This window comes from Salvelinus alpinus, chromosome 10 (assembly GCF_045679555.1).
Source record: "Salvelinus alpinus chromosome 10, SLU_Salpinus.1, whole genome shotgun sequence".
In the NCBI taxonomy this organism is placed as follows: domain Eukaryota; kingdom Metazoa; phylum Chordata; class Actinopteri; order Salmoniformes; family Salmonidae; genus Salvelinus; species Salvelinus alpinus.
Genome location: NC_092095.1, coordinates 62,815,026 through 62,839,198, shown reverse-complemented (window position 1 = coordinate 62,839,198; position 24,173 = coordinate 62,815,026). Strand labels below are relative to the sequence as shown.

Here is a 24,173-nt window from a genome sequence, read left to right as displayed (position 1 = left end):
AAGATAGGGGATAGAGAAGGAGTGGATAGAGAAGATAGGAAGGGGGGATAAAGAAGATAGGAAGGGGAGGGGTTAGAGAAGATAGGAAGGGAATTGATGGATAGAAAAAAATACAAAAACAAATGACTCAGTGAAGCTTGAGTGAACAATGAGTTATAAGTCACCAGGTTGGTGTGTGTGTGTGTGTGTGTGTGTGTGTGTGTGTGTGTGTGTGTGTGTGTGTGTGTATTTACCTTCAGAAGCAGGGGATTGATGCCTCTGATGCGTGGTTTGGGAATTGGAGGCAGAAGGAATGATTTTATCCTACAGAGAAAGACAGGGATCAGAGAGAACCATTAATACACTTTCTACATGTATATTTCATGAAATTACAGCCTATGTAGCATGTGTCTGTAATATAGAAGGGTTTATATATCAATACAAGATCACTCCTGCACACATTTATCTCTAAACCTGTCCTTTATGTGATGAATAAAATGCTGTATCTTAAGTATTTGAAAGAAATCAAACATGTATTTGATGTTTACATAGTTGTTTACGTGTGTGTGTGCTTCCCTACCTCTTGCCCTGTAGGATCATTCCAAAGCCGATGACTAGCAACAACATGACCCCAACACCGGTCACCAAAAGCAGAGCCAGCAGCTTATCTGTAAGGGACAAAGACAGCACACGCTTAGATCATTCCGTATGCCAACACTGTAATACAGGTCATATAACAGTGCTTCAGATTAGGAGTTGACTGTGGGTGGGTGCAGACAGTAACTGAATCATCAGACAGTTAAGAGTCCCTACCGGGGGTAGATTTGGCTGGGACACAGAGTAGGACAGGGGTGCTCCACTTGCTCCAGAGACCATTGTTGCGGGAACGGCATCTCACCCTGACAATGTACTCTCCTACTGGCAGATCCAGCAGCTCCAGCCAAGGCTCTCTCAGCAAGCCCTTCACCTGCAGACACACAGGGGGCGATAGAGAGCTGTCAGTAGCAGTTACAGTACACATACATCATTTAGCAGATGGTCTTATCCAGAGCGATTTACAGTAGTGAGTGCATACATTTTCATACTGGTCCCCCGTGGGAATCAAACCCACAACCCTGGCGTTGCAAGCGCCATGCTCTACCATCTAAACCACACGGGATAGAGGTGACAGAAGGTGATAGAGTAGTATGATACTGGTTAAAGTGACAGTTTAAAAAATCTGATACTGTTGAAATAATATATACTGTTAGTATATACTATATACTGTTAAAAAAAGATCCTTCGCCGTTCAGCCAGACTAAACCATGGAGCCATAGAGCTGTTGCGTTTCTGTTTGTTTCTGTTCTTTCTCTTCTCTCATCTGACAAAGAGGCAGGATCATCAGTCGTAACGTGGGTAACAGACAAACTCAAGGTTTAACTGTGAAATAAGCACATCTTCCTCTTAAAGAATCAATCATGGACATGACATGCTTCCCACGTCACACGCTTAACACCCTCAAATGGTGTTGATAAACACTGCACCTACACCCCTCCCTCTCTCTCTGTCGCTCTGTCTCTCTCTTTCCCCCTCCCCCTCTCCCTCTCTGTTTCCCCCTCTCTCTTTCCCACTCTCCCTCTTTCTCTCGCGTGCTTTCTCTCTCGCTCTCTCTCGCTTTCTCTCTCGCTTTCTCTCTCGCTCTCTCTCTCTCTCTCGCTCTCTCTCTGTACCTTCCAGTTGTTGGGCTCGGCGATGCGTCGGTACTGCAGCTCGAAGACCAGGGTGATCCAACCGTACTGGATGTGGGAGGGATTGGGGTAAACCCAGGACACCATGGCGGTGCGGCCAGCTTCCTCCTCCGTCTCATTCAACAGGGAGTAGGTCAAGTTAACCGGAGCCTCTGTCTCCACTGCAGACAGAAAGACAGACAGACAGACAGCGGAGAGAGCATTAGGACATGGACAGAAAGGGAAGAAGTTAAGCCAAGAAAACTGCATGGCGTGGGCTTGTTATGGTTGTATGCTTCACAGGGAGCAAAGAAGTGCTAGAAACGTAAATAGAGAAACAATGGGATGGGAGGAAGGTGAAAGGAAAAGGCCTAGACTGGCAGTCAGGGGGAGGGGTGAATACACAATGAACAGCAAACAGGATGTGGAGGAACAACAAGCAACATGCTGAGGTAATGGTACATGAATGGGGTTATCTTTTATAATGAACATGGAGAAAGGCCAGTTGGAAGGGGTTTCAGAGTAAGAAGGGGAAGCTGAAAAGGCTCTGAATGACACATCTCTATTGTTACCGTGAGAAAAAGCCAAGAGCCTGGAGAGGAACCCTTCTATTTTCCTACACGTGCGTTACTATTCTCTGTGCATACGGAAGCACAATGTAGACATGAGTGGTGACTGTTTGCAATGCGCATACAGTATTGAACATTCACATGCACGTGTACACAAACACACACACACAAATCAGGGTGCTCTTTCCATCGGCTTTGAGAGTGCACTCACTGATGGAGAAGTAAGGGGGACAGAATGTCTCTGATGGGATCAGATGTGCCCTGCTGGGAGGAGACTAACTCCCATTGGACTGGGTTGAAATGAGGAAGAGCTGACGTCACACAAACAGGGAGAGGAGGCGTGGCCGACGCCAGACACACAGGAAGAGACATCACAAATATCAGACACAACAGTGGGTTAACACAACAGTCATAGGTTGAGCCGAAATAGCACCCTATTCCATATACTATAGTGTACTGAAATAGCACCCTATTCCATATACTATAGTGTACAGAAATAGCACCCTATTCCCCTTAGGTTCTGGTCAAAAGTAGCACACTATCTAGGGCAACTAGATAGGCAACTAGATTCAGCTGCGGGACGACTTTTGTTGGAGCTAATGGTTGGGGGGCTGGAAAATAATGATAATAAATTGTACACTGCAAATAGACCACAACTATGCCCCAAAAGAGATCGTATTTGAAAATAACAGTAATTTCATACTTTGATTACATTGAGACATCACATATTTCTCTTTTTTTATTTGTGTTAATACTTGGGAACAGATTTCCTAAATTAAACTCAATTTTAGCTGAATTGCTGCTGATTTTACAGTTTACAGTTTTTGGGGGGGGGGGGGGGGGGGCAAGAGAAATCACTAGCCAGATGGTTTTTGATCTCGGGAGCAGAGTGTCGTTCCAGACTGAGTGGAGCCCCCTGGTGGTCTATATCAGGGGTTCCCTTTTCCACTTGGGGACCCCATTCCAGCATTGGGGAACAGCCTGCCCCCCCCCACGCATGTGCCATGTCTATTTCTATGAGCACAAGCACTGTTCATGACACAAACTGTTCACACCTTTCTTGTCGGTGGAGAGAATTTTGCAGGTTTCTGTAATTCTACACATTTTGTCATGGGGTGTAAAGAACATTTAGCAGTTTTAAAGCTAATTTTATTGCAATTTTATTCATTTTGCCACGTCTAATGTGTATTCATGTTATATTTGAGTGACTAAAAACGTACAACAATATCTATGGGCTAAAAAACATATATAAATAAACTTTAGCTGACATGGGCTAGTTGAGCTGGACATTTCTGACAAGTTATAAATAGCTCTCTAAGTTATGTAATGACTAACATGATAAGAGGAACTGATTATGTACTACCCAATTTTGACCCAGTTTGGGAACCACTGGACAATATCACCCTGTACCTATATCATCCACATCCAGGCAGTGGTCTATATCACCCTGTACCTATATCATCCACATCCAGGCAGTGGTCTATATCACCCTGTTCCTATATCATCCACATCCAGGCAGTGGTCTATATCACCCTGTACCTATATCATCCACATCCAGGCAGTGGTCTATATCACCCTGTACCTATATCATCCACATCCAGGCAGTGGTCTATATCACCCTGTACCTATATCATCCACATCCAGGCAGTGGTCTATATCACCCTGTACCTATATCATCCACATCCAGGCAGTGGTCTATATCACCCTGTTCCTATATCATCCACATCCAGGCAGTGGTCTATATCACCCTGTACCTATATCATCCACATCCAGGCAGTGGTCTATATCACCCTGTACCTATATCATCCACATCCAGGTAGTGGTCTATATCACCCTGTACCTATATCATCCACACCCAGGCAGTGGTCTATATCACCCTGTTCCTATATCATCCACATCCAGGCAGTGGTCTATATCACCCTGTACCTATATCATCCACATCCAGGCAGTGGTCTATATCACCCTGTACCTATATCATCCACATCCAGGCAGTGGTCTATATCACCCTGTACCTATATCATCCACATCCAGGCAGTGGTCTATATCACCCTGTACCTATATCATCCACATCCAGGTAGTGGTCTATATCACCCTGTACCTATATCATCCACACCCAGGCAGTGGTCTATATCACCCTGTTCCTATATCATCCACATCCAGGCAGTGGTCTATATCACCCTGTACCTATATCATCCACATCCAGGCAGTGGTCTATATCACCCTGTACCTATATCATCCACATCCAGGCAGTGGTCTATATCACCCTGTACCTATATCATCCACATCCAGGCAGTGGTCTATATCACCCTGTACCTATATTAGCCACATCCAGACAGTGAACTATATCACCCTGTACCTATATCATCAGCCGCACCCAGACAGTGATTTATATCTCCCTGTACCTATATCAGCCACGTCCAGACAGTGGTCCCTGGAGCTGAACACTCCGTGGGAGGTCCTGGCCATCACGTTCATGCAGTATATGGTCCAGATGGACGTGTGGCCGCTGTCAAAGTGACAACTGTTGGGGCCGCCCGTTACATAGTCTGGACACTCACGCCTCGGCCCCTTTCTGTGACAAACAAGAAAGGAATGATATGGTCAATTCAATTCAACTCAACTCATTTCTTTGAATGAAGACGGTCTCTTAGGGTACATTGTTACTACACGATGTGATAGAACGAAAATACCTGCATTTATTGGGGGAAAAAGACTTGAAATTAAAAATTAATCTTAGAGTATTTCAAGGCGTTTTTTAATGAATGCAGGATTTTATCCTCTACCAATCCTGCAACAAGGAGAGTACAAGGTGTGTACTGTGTATATATATATACAGTATATAGTACATGGTGTGTATATACAGTGGGGAGAACAAGTATTTGATACACTGCCGATTTTGCAGGTTTTCCTACTTACAAAGCATGTAGAGGTCTGTAATTTTTATCATAGGTACACTTCAACTGTGAGAGACGGAATCTAAAACAAAAATCCAGAAAATCACATTGTATGATTTTTAAGTAATTCATTTGCATTTTATTGCATGACATAAGTATTTGATCACCTACCAACCAGTAAGAATTCCGGCTCTCACAGACCTGTTAGTTTTTCTTTAAGAAGCCCTCCTGTTCTCCACTCATTACCTGTATTAACTGCACCTGTTTGAACTCGTTACCTGTATAAAAGACACCTGTCCACACACTCAATCAAACAGACTCCAACCTCTCCACAATGGCCAAGACCAGAGAGCTGTGTAAGGACATCAGGGATAAAATTGTAGACCTGCACAAGGCTGGGATGGGCTACAGGACAATAGGCAAGCAGCTTGGTGAGAAGGCAACAACTGTTGGCGCAATTATTAGAAAATAGAAGAAAATAGAAGAAGTTCAAGATGATGGTCAATCACCCTCGGTCTGGGGCTCCATGCAAGATCTCACCTCGTGGGGCATCAATGATCATGAGGAAGGTGAGGGATCAGCCCAGAACTACACGGCAGGACCTGGTCAATGACCTGAAGAGAGCTGGGACCACAGTCTCAAAGAAAACCATTAGTAACACACTACGCCGTCATGGATTAAAATCCTGCAGCGCACACAAGGTCCCCCTGCTCAAGCAGGCGCATGTCCAGGCCCGTCTGAAGTTTGCCAATGACCATCTGGATGATCCAGAGGAGGAATGGGAGAAGGTCATGTGGTCTGATGATTCAAAAATAGAGCTTTTTGGTCTAAACTCCACTCGCCGTGTTTGGAGGAAGAAGAAGGATGAGTACAACCCCAAGAACACCATCCCAACCGTGAAGCATGGAGGTGGAAACATCATTCTTTGGGGATGCTTTTCTGCAAAGGGGACAGGACGACTGCACCGTATTGAGGGGAGGATGGATGGGGCCATGTATTGCGGGATTTTAGCCAACAACCTCCTTCCCTCAGTAAGAGCATTGATGATGGGTCGTGGCTGGGTCTTCCAGTATGACAACGACCCGAAACACACAGCCAGGGCAACTAAGGAGTGGCTCCGTAAGAAGTATCTCAAGGTCCTGGAGTGGCCTAGCCAGTCTCCAGACCTGAACCCAATAGAAAATCTTTGGAGGGAGCTGAAAGTCTGTATTGCCCAGCGACAGCCCCGAAACCTGAAGGATCTGGAGAAGGTCTGTATGGAGGAGTGGGCCAAAATCCCTGCTGCAGTGTGTGCAAACCTGGTCAAGAACTACAGGAAACGTATGATCTCTGTAATTGCAAACAAACGATTCTGTACCAAATATTAAGTTCTGCTTTTCTGATGTATCAAATACTTATGTCATGCAATAAAATGCTAATTAATTACTTAAAAATCATACAATGTGATTTTCGGGATTTTTGTTTTAGATTCCGTCTCTCACAGTTGAAGTGTACCTATGATAAAAATTACAGACCTCTACATGCTTTTTAAGTAGGAAAATCTGCAAAATCGGCAGTGTATCAAATACTTGTTCTCCCCACTGTATATAGTATATCGTACATGGTGTGTATATATATATAGTATATCGTACATGGTGTGTATATATACAGTATATAGTACATGGTGTGTGTATATATACAGTATATAGTACATGGTGTGTGTATATACAGTGCCTTCGGAAAGTATTCAGACCCCTTGTCTTTTTCCACATTTTGTTACGTTACAGCCTTATTCTAAAATTGATTAAATAAAAAGAATCCCTCAGCAATCTACACACAATACACCATAATCACAAATCGAAAACAGGTTTGTTGAAATTTCTGCACATTCATAAAAAACTAAATAGAAATACCTTATTTACATAAGTATTCAGACCCTTTGCTATGAGACTCGAAATTGAGCTCAGGTGAATCCTGTATCCATTGATCGTCTTTGAGATGTTTCTACAACTTGATTGGAGTCCACCTGTGGTAAATTCAATTGATTGGACATGATTTGGAAAGGCACACACCTGTCTATATAAGGTCCCACAGTTGACAGTGCATGTCAGAGCAAAAGCCATGTTGTCTAAGGAATTGTCTGTAGAGCTTCAAGAGGATTGCGTTGAGGCACAGATCTGGGGAAGGGTACCAAAACATTTATGCAACAATGAAGGTCCCCAAGAACACAGTGGCCTCCATCGTTCTGAAATGGAAGAAGTATGGAACCACAAAGACTTTTTCTAGAGCTGGCCGCCCAGCCAAACTGAGCAATCGGGGGAGAAGGGCCTTGGTCTGGGAGGTGACCAAGAACCCTATGGTTACTCTGAAAGAGCTCCAGAGTTCCTCTGTGGAGATGGGAGAACCTTCCAGAAGGACAACCATCTCTGCAGCACTACACCAATCAGGCCTTTATGGTAGAGTGCCAGACGGAAGTAACTCCACAGTAAAAGGCACATGACAGCCTGCTTGGAGTTTGCCAAAAGGCACCTAAAGGACTCTCAGACCATGAGAAACAAGATTCTCTGGTCTGATGAAACCAAGATTGAACTCTTTGGCTTGAATGCCAAGCATCACGTCTGGAGGAAACCTGGCACCACTCCTACGGTGAAGCATGATGGTGGCAGCATCATGCTGCGGGGATGTTTTTCAGCGGCAGCGACTGGGAGACTAGTCAGGATATGAGGGAAAGATGAACAGAGCAAAGTACAGAGAGATCCTTGATGAAAACCTGCTCCAGAGCACTCAGGACCTCAAACTGGGGCAACGGTTCACCTTCCAACAAGACAACGACCCTAAGCAAAATGCAGGAGTGGCTTCGGGGACAAGTCTCTGAATGTCCTTTAGAGGCCCAGCCAGATCCCGGACCTGAACCCGATCTAACATCTCTGGAGAGACCTGAAAATAGCTGTGTTTTCCCTTTGTCATTATGGGGTATTGTGATGTCATTATGGGGTATTGTGATGTCATTATGGGGTATTGTGTGTAGATTGAGGAGGACATTCTTTTAAATTTAATCCATTTTAGAATAAGGCTGTAACTTAAAAAATGTGGATCAAGGGGTTTGAATACGAATGCACTGTACAGTAATTATACGTACTCTAAGGAGTAGGTGAGGCTGTAGGTGATGTTGTCGTCACTCTCGGAGTTGTTGTCAAGGGGATGCCACCAGCAGGTGAAGACCTCCATGTTGGGCGAGCGGCAGTAGTAGATGTGGGGCCGGGTCGTCACGGCAACAGCACCTGGGGGATAAAACAAGAGGTTAATGACTCTAACCGTCTCTATGGATATCTGCATTCACTGTCGCTTTTTTTCTAACATATTTTTCTATGCACTTTTTTGGTGAATACACGCCGGATCAACAATTTATAAACATGAAGAAATACATGCCAAAATCATTCAGCTATCAAAATAATCCATATTATAATATGTCAGCCTCTTAACATTTCACCGGGCCTCTCAGGTGCCTTTTGTCAGGGCAACTCAAATCCAGGTTCATGACATTTGGACTAATGCAAAAAACTGTTAATCCAGGTTTATGACATTTGGGCGAACGCTAAAACCTGTTAATCCGTTAACCATTATAGAAGCTCACAAAGGGTGAGGTGAGTTTGTCTGGATGGGGATACTGGAATAACCCCATGTGATACAAACTAAGGAAGTGTGAACACTAGTGTTTTGTGAAGTTATTTTCTTCTTATGTCATTGAACTCGAAACAGAGATCTCATATGTTTGAAAACGAACAGTTGTAAAGCATAGCACACACACTGAAGGGGGGGTCTAGTTGCACCAAAAACAAGTTGAAGCTAATATACAGGTTGGTCTTATGACTCTTGTTGAAAGCAACAGCCGGTAGGAAACTGAACAGGACCCCAAATCAAACAGCAGGACCTCGTGAGAAGGATTACATCTCCAACAGTGACACTCAGGCTGACTGGAACAAACAGTTACTGTTTAAATCCCCGTATTTCCCTGAAGAAGCGCATTATGTAAGTTACAGTGACGTGGACACTTATGAGATAAACATTGTATAGACAGTACGTTTTGGTTTAATGATGAACCCATGATATATTTTATGAGGCTATTAAACCATGACAAGTTTTATGAGGCTAATGAACATGACCGTCTTGAATAATGCTGTTCAATTGACAGTTAATGTTCTATGTATTTCCCATGTCAGGAAATACAGTGTTTTTGAGGCAGTACGGTAGTGACAGACTGACTGTGTCACACGCACACACACACACACACACACACACACACACACACACACACACACACACACACACACACACACACACACACACACACACACACACACACACACACACACACACACACACACACACACACACACACACACACACACACACTCCCTGCTGTGGAGGTGCATCCAGATAAATCTGTTGAGAGACTAATAATGAGGTGAGGTCATAATAATAATGAGAGAGATCAGGCCTTGACCTACCCATTGTCTAATGACTGACTGAGATTACTGGTCCATTGAGAAGTATTACTACATACTGTACTTCTTAATGGACCAGTAATCTCAGTCAGTCAGCACATTAAACAAAAGCAAAGAACCTTGCCAAAGGATTTTTTCAGAATCACAAATCCTACTAGGAAAAGCAGGACCACTGGAAACTGGCCTTATAGACTACATGTGACAGGCCTGTATAACAGTACAGACACTGTGCTGTACTTTAGATAGATATGACATTGGCAGTTTCCTATTCATAGGCGCTTGGCACTGTTTGAGGCACACATACAGCGCATTCGGAAAGTATTCAGACTCCTTCCCTTTTTCCACATTTTGTTACGTTACAGCCTTATTCTAAAAATTAATTAAATAAATAAAAATCCTCATCAATCTACACACAATACCCCATAACTACAAACCGAAAACAGCTTTTTAGATTTTTGTTCTAATTTATTACAAATAAAAAACTGAAATATCTTATTTAAATAAGTATGAAATAAGTTGAGGCACATAATGAGTTATTCATGACCACAACGAACAAGATGAAAATAGGGTCTATATACCAAGTCAACATACATACTGGTATGTCAACCAGAGGGTCTATATACCAAGTCAACATACATACTGGTATGTCAACCAGAGGGTCAATATACTGGTGGGAGGAGCGATAGGAGGACGGTCTCATTGATGACGTGGATGTCAGGTTGGATTAAATGCGGAAGACACATTTCAGTTGAATGCATTCAGTTGTACAACTGACTAGGTATCCCTCTTTCCTGTTCCTTTCATTGTAATGGAATACATGGAACTTTGACTCTATTACAACGAGCCCATCTTCCTATAGCTCCTCCCACCATTCTCCTAGGATACAGTAGCGCTATATGCCAGTGTTTGTGGGTGGGGTCTCATTGTCTGAGCGAGATTAGCTGTCTGTAGGTGACGTGTGTGTGCACGTGTGTGTGGTGGGTGTGTGTGTGCATGTGGGTGTGTGCAACTAACACTGTTACTGTAGTGAATAGCCATTACCCTCTGGCTAATCCCAGCTGCAGATAGCAGTAAACAGGAAGTAGAGGAAACTAGATTTAGAAAAAGGACGACAATGCCTCTGAAGATGTTCCTCCTCTCTACGTCTTCTGCCATTCATGTGATCTGGATTTTCTCCCTTCCTTCCCTCCTGGGCAATGCAGTAATCACCTTACTGTGGCATGTATTTCCCATTCCAGTCTCAACTATACCCTGTCTGGGTTGGTTCAATACCATGGTTCTCCCTCCAGCACTAACCTACCCTACACACAGTCCTACGTCAACTCAGCTGTCAGTACCACTAAAGCAGACAGCAACAACTCCCTTCTGTGGTTTGATGGTTCAGCTAATTCAGTACCGGGGCTGTGAGAGCTTACCTCCTCAACCATCTGAGAGCTCCACTACATATTAGACTATGAACAACCAGCTGAGGGCTTACCTCCACTACATATTAAGACTATGAACAACCAGCTGAGAGCTCCACTACATATTAGACTATGAACAACCAGCTGAGAGCTTACCTCCACTACATATTAAGACTATGAACAACCAGCTGAGGGCTCCACTACATATTAAGACTATGAACAACCAGCTGAGGGCTTACCTCCACTACATATTAAGACTATGAACAACCAGCTGAGAGCTTACCTCCACTACATATTAAGACTATGAACAACCAGCTGAGAGCTCCACTACATAGTAGACTATGAACAACCATCTGAGAGCTCCACTACATATTAGACTATGAACAACCATCTGAGAGCTCCACTACATATTAGACTATGAACAACCAGCTGAGGGCTTACCTCCACTACATATTAGACTATGGACAACCAGCTGAGGGCTTACCTCCACTACATATTAAGACTATGAACAACCAGCTGAGAGCTTACCTCCACTACATATTAAGACTATGAACAACCAGCTGAGAGCTTACCTCCACTACATATTAGACTATGAACAACCATCTGAGAGCTCCACTACATATTAGACTATGAACAACCAGCTGAGAGCTTACCTCCTCCACATATTAGACTATGAACAACCAGCTGAGAGCTCCACTACATATTAGACTATGAACAACCAGCTGAGAGCTTACCTCCGCTACATTTTAGACTATGAACAACTAGCTGAGAGCTTACCTCCGCTACATATTGGACTATAAACAACTATCTGAGAGTTTACCTACGATACATATTAGACTATGAACAACCAGCTGAGAGCTTACCTCCGCTACATTTTAGACTATGAACAACCAGCTGAGAGCTTACCTCCGCTACATATTAGACTATGCACAACTAGCTGAGAGTTTACCTCTGTTACATATTAGACTATGAACAACCAGCTGAGAGCTTACCTCCTCTACATATTGGACTATGAACAACCAGCTGAGAGCTTACCTCCTCTACATTTAGACTATGAACAACCAGCTGAGAGCTTACCTCCTCCACATATTAGACTATGAACAACCAGCTGAGAGCTTACCTCCGCTACGTATTAGACTATGAACAACCAGCTGAGAGCTTACCTCCGCTATGTATCAGACTATGAACAACTAGCTGAGAGCTTACCTCCGCTACATATTAGACTATGAACAACCAGCTGAGAGCTTACCTCCGCTACGTATTAGACTATGAACAACCAGCTGAGAGCTTACCTCCTCCACATATTAGACTATGAACAACCAGCTGAGAGCTCCACTACATATTAGACTATGAACAACCAGCTGAGAGCTTACCTCCGCTACGTATATGTAGCGGAGGTAAGCTCTGCAACTCCCCTCCAAGTCTCCGACCACTACCTTGTATCCTTTTCCCTCTCGCTCTCATCCAACACTTCCCACACTGCCCCTACTCGGATGGTATCGCGCTGTCCCAACCTTCGCTCTCTCTCCCCCGCTACTCTCTCCTCTTCCATCCTATCATCTCTTCCCTCTGCTCAAACCTTCTCCAACCTATCTCCTGATTCTGCCTCCTCAACCCTCCTCTCCTCCCTTTCTGCATCCTTTAACTCTCTATGTCCCCTATCCTCCAGGCCGGCTCGGTCCTCCCCTCCTGCTCCGTGGCTCGACGACTCATTGCGAGCTCACAGAACAGGGCTCCGGGCAGCCGAGCGGAAATGGAGGAAAACTCGCCTCCCTGCGGACCTGGCATCCTTTCACTCCCTCCTCTCTACATTCTCCTCTTCTGTCTCTGCTGCTAAAGCCATTTTCTACCACTCTAAATTCCAAGCATCTGCCTCTAACCCTAGGAAGCTCTTTGCCACCTTCTCCTCCCTCCTGAATCCTCCTCCCCCTCCCCCCTCCTCCTCCCTCTCTGCGGATGACTTCGTCAACCATTTTGAAAAGAAGGTCGACGACATCCGATCCTCGTTTGCTAAGTCAAACGACACCGCTGGTTCTGCTCACACTGCCCTACCCTGTGCTTTGACCTCTTTCTCCCCTCTCTCTCCAGATGAAATCTCGCGTCTTGTGACGGCCGGCCGCCCAACAACCTGCCCGCTTGACCCTATCCCCTCCTCTCTTCTCCAGGCCATTTCCGGAGACCTTCTCCCTTACCTCACCTCGCTCATCAACTCATCCTTGACCGCTGGCTACGTCCCTTCCGCCTTCAAGAGAGCGAGAGTTGCACCCCTGCTGAAAAAACCTACACTCGATCCCTCCGATGTCAACAACTACAGACCAGTATCCCTTCTTTCTTTTCTCTCCAAAACTCTTGAACGTGCCGTCCTTGGCCAGCTCTCCTGCTATCTCTCTCAGAATGACCTTCTTGATCCAAATCAGTCAGGTTTCAAGACTAGTCATTCAACTGAGACTGCTCTTCTCTGTGTCACGGAGGCGCTCCGCACTGCTAAAGCTAACTCTCTCTCCTCTGCTCTCATCCTTCTAGACCTATCGGCTGCCTTTGATACAGTGAACCATCAGATCCTCCTCTCCACCCTCTCCGAGTTGGGCATCTCCGGCGCGGCCCACGCTTGGATTGCGTCCTACCTGACAGGTCGCTCCTACCAGGTGGCGTGGCGAGAATCTGTCTCCGCACCACGTGCTCTCACCACTGGTGTCCCCCAGGGCTCTGTTCTAGGCCCTCTCCTATTCTCGCTATACACCAAGTCACTCACATGGTCTCTCCTATCATTGCTATGCAGACGACACACAATTAATCTTCTCCTTTCCCCCTTCTGATAACCAGGTGGCGAATCGCATCTCTGCATGTCTGGCAGACATATCAGTGTGGATGACGGATCACCACCTCAAGCTGAACCTCGGCAAGACGGAGCTGCTCTTCCTCCCGGGGAAGGACTGCCCGTTCCATGATCTCGCCATCACGGTTGACAACTCCATTGTGTCCTCCTCCCAGAGTGCTAAGAACCTTGGCGTGATCCTGGACAACACGCTGTCGTTCTCAACTAACATCAAGGCGGTGACCCGTTCCTGTAGGTTCATGCTCTACAACATTCGCAGAGTACGACCCTGCCTCACACAGGAAGCGGCGCAGGTCCTAATCCAGGCACTTGTCATCTCCCGTCTGGACTACTGCAACTCGCTGTTGGCTGGGCTCCCTGCCTGTGCCATTAAACCCCTACAACTCATCCAGAACGCCGCAGCCCGTCTGGTGTTCAACCTTCCCAAGTTCTCTCACGTCACCCCGCTCCTCCGCTCTCTCCACTGGCTTCCAGTTGAAGCTCGTATCCGCTACAAGACCATGGTGCTTGCCTACGGAGCTGTGAGGGGAACGGCACCTCCGTACCTTCAGGCTCTGATCAGGCCCTACACCCAAACAAGGGCACTGCGTTCATCCACCTCTGGCCTGCTCGCCTCCCTACCTCTGAGGAAGTACAGCTCCCGCTCAGCCCAGTCAAAACTGTTCGCTGCTCTGGCACCCCAATGGTGGAACAAACTCCCCCACGACGCCAGGTCAGCGGAGTCAATCACCACCTTCCGGAAACACCTGAAACACCACCTCTTTAAGGAATACCTAGGATAGGATAAAGTAATCCTACTAACCCCCCCCTTAAAAGAGTTAGATGCACTATTGTAAAGTGGTTGTTCCACTGGTTATCATAAGGTGAATGCACCAACTTGTAAGTCGAACTGGATAAGAGCGTCTGCTAAATGACTTAAATGTAATGTAAATGTATTAGACTATGAACAACCAGCTGAGAGCTTACCTCCACTACATATTAGATTATGAACGACTAGCTTACTGTACCTCCACTGTATTAGTGCTATGACTGTGGTCATAGAGGGGCTGTGCTGTGAGAGCTTACCTCCACTGCATTAGCACTATTAGGTGCAGTAGTCATAACACTAGTTAGAGACGGTCAGTGCTTAATTGAGTTGGATACAGAATACCTTAGACAAATTAGACTGGTCCAGTCAGAGTAAGGTCATTGGTCATGTGACCTGTTCACCAGATAAGCATCACTGACTTCAGTAGTAGTGTTGCAACATATACTGTAGGCAACCCATCATAATACTTACTGTAACTACACCATATACCGCAGGCAACCCATCATAATACTTACTGTAACTACAACATATACATAATTTATACATACATTACATACATACATACATACATACATACATACATACATACAGTACCAGTCAAAAGTTTGGACACACCCACTCATTCAAGGGTTTTTCTTTATTTTTACTATTTTCTACATTGTAGAATAATAGTGAAGACATCAAAACTATGAAATAACACATATGGAATCATGTAATAACCAAAAAAGTGTTAAACAAATCAAAATATATTTTAGATTCTTCAAAGTAGCCACCTTTTGCCTTGATGACAGCTTTGCACACTCTTGGCATTCTCTCAACCAGCTTAATGAGGAATGCTTTTCCAACAGTCTTGAAGGAGTTCCCATATACGCTGAGCACTTGTTGGCTCCTTTAACTTCACTCTGCGGTCCAACTCATCCCAAACCATCTCAATTGGGTTGAGGTCCGGTGATTGTGGAGCCCAGGTCATCTGATGCAGCACTCCATCACTCTCCTTGCTCAAATGGGTCCTTACACAACCTGGAGGTGTGTTTTGGGTCATTGTCCTGTTGAAAAACACTAAGCGCAAATCAGATGGGATGGTGTATCGCTGCCGAATGCTGTTGTAGCCATGCTGGTTAAGTGTGCCTTGAATTCTAAATAAATCACTGATCGTGTCAAAAGCAAAGCACCCCCACACCATCACACCTCCTCCTCCATGCTTCATGGTGGGAACCACACACGCAGAGATCATCCGTTCATCTACTTTGCGTCTCACAAAGATACAGCGGTTGAAACCAAAAATCTCAAATTTGGACCAAAGGACAGATTTCCACCGGTCTAATGTCCATTGCTCGTGTTTCTTGGCCCAAGCAAGTCTCTTCTTCTTATTGGTGTCCTTTAGTAGTGGTTTCTTTGCAGCAATTCGACCATGAACAGTTGATATTGAGATGTGTCTGTTACTTGAACTCTGCAATCTGAGGTGCAGTTAACTCTAATGAACTTATCCTCTGCAGCAGAAGTAACTCTGGGTCTTCCTTTCCTGTGGTGGTCTTCATGAGAACCAGTTTCATCAAAGCGGTTTTTGCAACTGCTCTTGGGGAGGGAGGTAGCCTAGTGGTTAGAGCGTTGGGCCAGTAACCAAAAGGTTGCTAGATCAAATTCCCGAGCTGACAAAGTAAAAATCTGTTGTTCTGCCCCTGAACAAGGCAATTAACCCACTGCTAGGCTGTCATTGTAAATAAGAATTTGTTCTTAACTGACTTGCCTAGTTAAATAAAGGTTTAAAAAAGGGAACTTTACAGTTCTTGAAACTTTCCACATTGACTGACCTTCATTTCTTCTTTGATTATTTGAGCAGTTTTCTTGCCATAATATGGACTTTGTCATGGACCAAATAGGGCTATCTTCTGTATACCAACCCTGCCTTGTCACAACACAACTGATTGGCTCAAACGCATTAAAGAAGGAAAGAAATTCTACTCCTTCAAGACTGTTGGAAAAGCATTGCTCATGAAGCTGGTTGAGAGAATGCCAAGAGTGTGCAAAGCTTTCATTGAGGCAAAGGGTGGCTACTTTGAAGAATCTAAAATATATATATTTGTTTAACACTTTTTTGGTTACTACATGATTCCATGTGTTATTTCATAGTTAGGATGTCTTCACTATTATTCTACAATGTAGGAAATAGTAAAAATAAAGAAAAACCCTTGAATGAGTAGGTGTGTCTGTAACGGCAGCCTTCCCTCTCTTCACGAGAAGAGAGGGTGTAACAGGGATCGGACCAAGACGCAGCGTAGCCAGTGCTCAACATGTTTAATAAAACGATAAACACGATACAAAATAACAAATGTGGCAAACCGATACAGCCCTATCTGGTGCAGAGAAAACACAAAGACAGGAAACAACCACCCACAAACCCCAACACAAAACAAGCCACCTATATATGATTCCCAATCAGAGACAACACAAAACACCTGCCTCTGATTGAGAACCATATTAGGCCAAACATAGAAACAGACAAACTAGACACACAACATAGAATGCCCACCCAGCTCACGTCCTGACCAACACTAAAACAAGCAAAACACACAAGAACTATGGTCAGAACGTGACAGTGTCCAAACTTTTGACTGCTACTGTACATACATACATACATACATACATACATACATACATACATACATACATACATACATACATACATACATACATACATACATACATACATATATATATAAAGTAAGTCTTAAGATTGGTTTCTTGACTGCATAATGTTTTATCCAAAGTGCAACAACAACACCAGCATTTTTAGCACCGGCGAATTGAATATCAATTGAATATTCATCTTACTAAATGAAGCACACTGAAAATGTCACTCATTTGTTCCCCTCTGTCCTTGATCAAGCTTCTGTTCTGTCAAAAGGGAATGTATTGTACTGTACTGTACTGGCCACATTGTCCATGATGAGTCTCCCACTGTGAGTTCTGAAGAGCTGCAGGGTACACAGACCAGACAGTGTAGGACGTAGTAGAATAGACAGCCTTCATGTCCTTCTCTCCACTCTATTCTCCCTGAATGAGTTTAAATGCAGACACATTATCTGACGATGATAAACTCATGTAAGGGGAAGATGGTGGACAGAAGATATAGTCTAATACACCGTTACCTTAGCTCAACAACTGCTGCCTTACCTTAACAACTAGCAGGCTAAGCAGATGGCTTAACCAGGAACAAACTGGTACCTCAGCAGCTCAGCTAAGTAGATGATTATTCAGTCTCTTCCATAAACCGATATCAAGGTTTAACCAGACCAGCTGTCTGTCTTCCTCCCTCTGCAGAGGCAGCGTTGCTATGTCCGTGGAGGCCGGCAGGCAGGTAGGCCTGATATATAATTCACAACTCATGTTCTGTTTTATTCACTGAACAAGCAGCGAAGAGCAGGGTATCACACAAATGACAAGCTGACGACCAGGTTCCACTATGAGAGGATTGCTGCCTGCCCCACATCTGTTACTCAGACTGGAGGGGGAACGAGACAACAGAATTAGGAGCACTGCCTGCTTTGTTTCAGTTAAATGTTTTCCACAGAAAGGATGAAAATGCTGCGTAATAAACCCAAGTGACTGAATAAGGAAATCTCTTCAGTCCTGGTCGACAAGGGTGTTGACTGTGGAGGCATTTTTACATCCTAGAATAAACACAATTTATTATAAATTTAACTAATTATCTAATTATTGATTTAACTAATCGGCAAGCCCGTGATTAGTTTAATCAGGTGGTGATGCACTGACTGTAACTAAAACCTGGGTACCACCTGGACTGAAGAACACTGTTGTAAAGTATTCCACACTACAAAAGAACAAACAACAACATCGGAAGTCCCTGGACCGTTTCTAAAGGGAGCCGCCAGCAAGGCATTTGGTCTTAAGCATAACAGTGGCTGATTCAATGGGGCACACTGGGCTCTCTGTGTCGACTTCTGAGAATTTAGACATTTTTCTCTTGAACTGAACGCTGCTCAACAAACAACAAACGGGTGCCATACAGGCTGAACCCATGGAACGACAGGAATTACCTCCTTTTCCCAAACAAAGTGGAACGGGAGGCACCAGAAATAGAATCCAATGTCAATTGGACCGCAATGTTGCGACTACTGCACAGAGAGACACAGATACAGCCAAAGAGATACACAGAGACACCCACAGAGACACACAGAGACACCCACAGAGATAAACAGAGACACCCACAGAGATACACAGAGACACCCACAGAGACACCCACAGAGATACACAGAGAGATGGAAAGAGATACACAGAGGCACCCACAGAGATACACAGAGACACCCACAGAGATACACAGAGACACCCACAGAGATACACAGAGACACCCACAGAGACACCCACAGAGACACCCGCAGAGATACACAGAGAGATGGAAAGAGATACACAGAGGCACCCACAGAGATACACAGAGACACCCACAGAGATACACAAAGACACCCACAGAGATACACAGAGACACCCACAGAGATACACAGAGACACCCACAGAGATACACATACACCCAGAGATACATAGAGACACCCACAGAGATACACCGAGATACACAGACACCCACAGAGAAACACAGAGATACACAGAGACACCGACAGAGATACACAGACACCCACAGAGATACACAGAGATACACAGACACCCACAGAGATACACAGAGACACACAGAGACACCCACAGAGATACACAGAGACACCCACAGAGATACACAGAAACAGCCGAAGAGATACACAGAGACACCCACAGATACACAGAGATTCACAGAGACACCCACAGAGACACCCACAGAGATACACAAAGATACCCACAGAGATACACAGAGACACCCACAGAGATACACAGACACCCACAGAGATACACAGAGACACCCACAGAGATACACAGAGACACCCACAGAGATACACAGAGGCACCCACAGAGATACACAGAGACACCCACAGAGATACACAGAGACACCCACAGAGATACACAGACACCCACAGAGATACACAGAGACACCCACAGAGATACACAGAGGCACTCACAGAGACAGTCTATCTAGTGGACTTTGAGGTCAGGGTGTAGTGGGCCGTGTGACTCACCGTCTCTGTGGTCATTGTCTGGCTGTAGAGGGTTCTGGGTCAGGGCACTGCATGCTACCCCGGGCAGGACAAGGACCAGCAGCCACAGCATCACACAGCTGTTCTCCAACGATCTGCCAACACACACACACACACACACACACACACACACACACACACACACACACACACACACACACACACACACACACACACACACACACACACACACACACACACACACACACACACACACACACACACACACACAGGATACAGTTACACAGCTGACTGTGGGCCTACTGCGTACTTATATAGTCATCAACATCTGGGTTCATCCCCTGATTCAAATCCCCCTGGGAACAGATGGACCTGTGTGTGTGGGGGTGTGTGTGTTCCTGTGCCTGTGTATAATTCCCTGGGTCTAGTCTGACAAGCCCAAGCCAGTGCCTCTCATCTCAAGACTATTCATGAAGGCAGACTGGGAGGTAAATAGAGCTAGAGAGTAGTAGCTTTTTGTACTAATCAAGACTAGTGTACATTTATTCAGTTATAGAAGCCCCTTGGAAAAGACCACAGAGCTCACTCAGTCATGTAGGACCAGCCAGCCACAAAGCCATCATTTTTCAATGGTAGCGCTGAGGGGCTAATTATTTAATTTGGCTGTCTGGTTATCAGGGGTAAGTAAAGATAAACACGGTAAATAAAAGCTAAGTACATTTATTTTTAATATTACTCAAAAGGTGCTCATTCTATTTTCCTAAACTTTCACCTTAAGGACAGTTTTTGTGATTCTGAGGTGATTTCAGTGTTCCTAGTTTACTGTTTCAGTTGGTGGAGTACTGTTGGGGGTTGTTTGAGGCTGTTTTGAGGGTCATCTGGTGACACAGCAGTCAGAACATGGTGACACGTGTTCCGACAAAGCCCAGTAAAGTGTGAGCATTTGAGCCCTAGATATCAAGCCTTTTAGAACTCTACTCTAAAGACAAATACTGCACCAAAAAAGCTTAACAGCTTAAAACGGACATCAAGAAAGACAAGAGATTTGCTCCAATCAACTCCCACAGGTCCCTATGTCATCAGACATTGGGGATAATCGTCTTTTTGATCTGTGGCTGAAGCAAGTCACCTGCCTCTCCTTCTCTAACCCCAGCCCCTGCCCTCGGCCTCTATCCCCCAGGGCTACACTCTTAGATAAAATTCTTCCAAAAGGGTTCTTCAGCTGTCCCCATAGAAGAAACTTTTTTGTTCCAAATATAACCCTTTTTGGTTTCAGGTAGAATTCTTTTGGGTTCTATGTAGAACCCTCTGTTTAAAGTGTTCTAAATGGAACTCAAAAGGGTTCTACCTGCAACCAAAAAGGGTTCTTCAAAAGGTTTTCCTATGGGGACAGCCGAAAAACCATTTCAAGAGTGTACGTCACTGCTCAAACCCCTGATCCGCTCAGAGGCTGGTGCTTTTTGCCCCCGCCCGCATCCTTCACCAAGCAACCCCTTCCTTCTACCCCTCCTTCCCAAGCTGCAGCCTCACAGCTTGGGCTGCCCTCAGGAGCTGGAGGATAAGAAAGAATCGGCTGTCTCTCATTCTCTCAATTCATTCAAAGGGCTTTACTGGCATGGGAAACATATGATTACATAATAGATAATAAACAAAAGTGAAATAAACAATTTTTAAAAAGAACGGTAAACATTACACTCACAAAAGTTCCCAAAAAATAAAGACATTTGTCATATTATGTCTATATACAGTGTTGTAACGATGTGCAAATAGTTAAAGTACAAAAGGGAAAATAAATAAACATAAATATGGGTTGTATTTACAATGGTGTTTGTTCTTCACTGGTTGCTGTCACGCCCGGATCTGTTTCACCTGTTCTTGTGATTGTCTCCACCCCCTCCAGGTGTCGCTTATTTTCCCCAGTGTATTTATCCCTGTGTTTCCTGTCTCTCTGTGCCAGTTCGTCTTGTATGTTTCCAAGTCAACCAGTGTATTTCCCGTTCTCCTGCTTTTTGCTATTCTCCTTTTTCTAGTCGTCCCGGTTTTGACCATTGCCTGTTTCTGGACTTTGTACCCGCCTGCCTGACCATTCTGCCTGCCTTGACCACGAGCCTGTCTGCCACTCTGTACCTCCTGGACTCTGAACTGGTTTTGACCCTTTGCCTGTCCACGACCATTCTCTTGCCTACTCCTTTGTATTAATAAACACTGTAAGACTTCAACCATCTACCTCCTGTGTCTTTATTTGGGTCTCGCCTTGTGCCTTGATAGTTGCCCTTTTCTTGTGGCAACAGGTCACACATCTTGCTGCTGTGATGGCACACTGTGGTATTTCACCCAATAGATATGGGAGTTTATCAAAATTGTAATTCTTTTCAAATTCTTTGTGGGTCTGTGTAATCTGAGGGAAATATGGTCTCTCTCTCTCCCTCTCTTATTCTGTCCCAAGCAGGAGTATCTGGTCACCCTGTAACACCTTATGAGTGACAGCGACCTACAACTAGTGTTCAGCCAACCACAGGGATGCACAATAACCCGCTACCCTGAAAGGGCAATCCTTTTCAAGTGAACCTGTTCATGCCCTCCCCTCCACCGAGTGCTATGGGCTCTCCATGTCTTTTTGGTCAACTGATCCACCTGACTCAACAGACCAATTAGTAAAGACAACAGTTACACTGTAAAAAAAAATCCTGTGTCTGAATATTACTGTGCATTATGACTGATTTATAAATATGCCTACTCATTGGCCACAAAGCCAATGGTCGGTTGAGTTGAACCTTGGAACAGTTGGATTATAGCTCTACCAGACACCAGTTTACTGTATTGTTACTGTTTATATGAGTAACTCCACTTGACTGTGGTCCGGAGGGAGGCGCTCACATGAGGTTTGCATGGTGAAGTAGGTTAAAATGATGAACTATGTAGGGACTTAATGTCTGAGATGGCAGAACAGCATCCCAGACAACTGTCACAGGAACAGAACTAGCTCCTTGACCCTGTGCTATACACTGAGGATACAAAACATTAGGAACACCTTCCTAATATTGAGTTGCACCCCCTTTTGAGCTAAGAACAGCCTCAATTCGTCAGAGCATGGACTCTACAAGGTGTACAAAGCATTCCACAGGGATGCTTTTGACTCTAATCCTTCCCACTGTTGTGTCAGATTGGCTCGATGTCCTTTGTGTGGTGGACCATTCTTGATACAAACGGGAAACTGTTCAGTGTTAAAAACCCAGCAGCGTGGCAGTTCTTGACACACTCAAACCAGTGCGCCTGGCACCTACTACCATACCCCATTCAAAATACACTTATATGTTTTGTCTTGTCCATTCCCCTCTGAATGGCACATGCGCAATCCATGTCTCAATAGTCTTAAGGTTTAAAAATCCTCCCCTTCATCTACACTGATGGAAGTGGATTTAAAAAGTGACATCAATAAGGGATCATAGATTTCACCTGGATTCACCTGGTCAGTCTGTCATGGTGTTCCGAATGTTTTGTACACTCAGTGTACATGTATAATACACACTTTTACATGTGTGAAACAGAACAAATAAAAGCACTCACCTAATTAGTTTTATAATTGTTTATTCGAATTCTTTGCGGTAGGGAAGTTCCACAATTTCCTAGAGAGACTGGGTGAACTTTTCTGAGATTGGGTAACCTTTCCAATAGTTGCTTAGAATAGTGCAACTGTTTCAGTCTCCAGCCATCGATCATCGTCATCATATCTGCTAGCTTGCTTTCATGTCTGCCAGAGATTTCCACAGTAAGAAACATGAGGATTCTTCAACTGAATGGTTCACGCCTGATGCCCTCAATTGCCCTTCGTGCCCACCCCCCTACCCTATAATTCTGTATTTCTTTCTGACTGTAATGTGTATACAGGTAGGCCAGAAAAGCTACATCACTGATTGGAAGATGAGTGGCAACCCTGATTAGAAGCACCTGCTGCTCATCGGTTGCTCACTTGTGTTCCCTGCAAATGTGGTTCTCAATGAAAATAAAATTGTACCTACACACTGAAGAAGGCTGCAGAGCCGAAACGTCTGTGTACGCTATCCCAGATGCAGTGAAAATAATAAGGAAAAGAAAAATGAAGTCAGATTTATGAGAGATCTTTTTGCGTGCAGACACATTACACCTTTTGTTTGTCATTCTTCAAGTTATGAAATTAGTTTTATTTGATCCGCTCAAAATCAGTCTGATGTTGGCTAGTGGTCCTTACTGCTAGCAGTCCAACTGATGTTGGCTAGCGGTCCTTACCGCCGGTCCTTACCGCTAGCAGTCCAACTGATGTTGGCTAGCGGTCCTTACCGCCGGTCCTTACCGCTAGCAGTCCAACTGATGTTGGCTAGCGGTCCAGCTGCAACCAGCGGCCACAACGGTCCTCGAGGA

At 44.7% G+C, this 24,173-nt stretch overlaps 1 protein-coding gene across 1 annotated transcript in view; it reads right to left on the bottom strand.

Moving 5' to 3' along the window:
• The window catches only part of LOC139532531 (prolactin receptor-like), a 52,726-nt gene that overhangs the window by 6,498 nt on the left and 22,055 nt on the right, over positions 1–24,173 (bottom strand). Inside the window, exons 2-8 of the mRNA XM_071330284.1 lie at positions 19,797–19,909; positions 8,267–8,408; positions 4,657–4,826; positions 1,689–1,867; positions 793–946; positions 560–647; positions 234–303 (exon numbers count right to left, since the gene is read on the bottom strand). Coding sequence (XP_071186385.1) covers positions 234–303; positions 560–647; positions 793–946; positions 1,689–1,867; positions 4,657–4,826; positions 8,267–8,408; positions 19,797–19,909 — 916 coding nt within the window. The remainder of the gene's footprint in view (positions 1–233; positions 304–559; positions 648–792; positions 947–1,688; positions 1,868–4,656; positions 4,827–8,266; positions 8,409–19,796; positions 19,910–24,173) is intronic.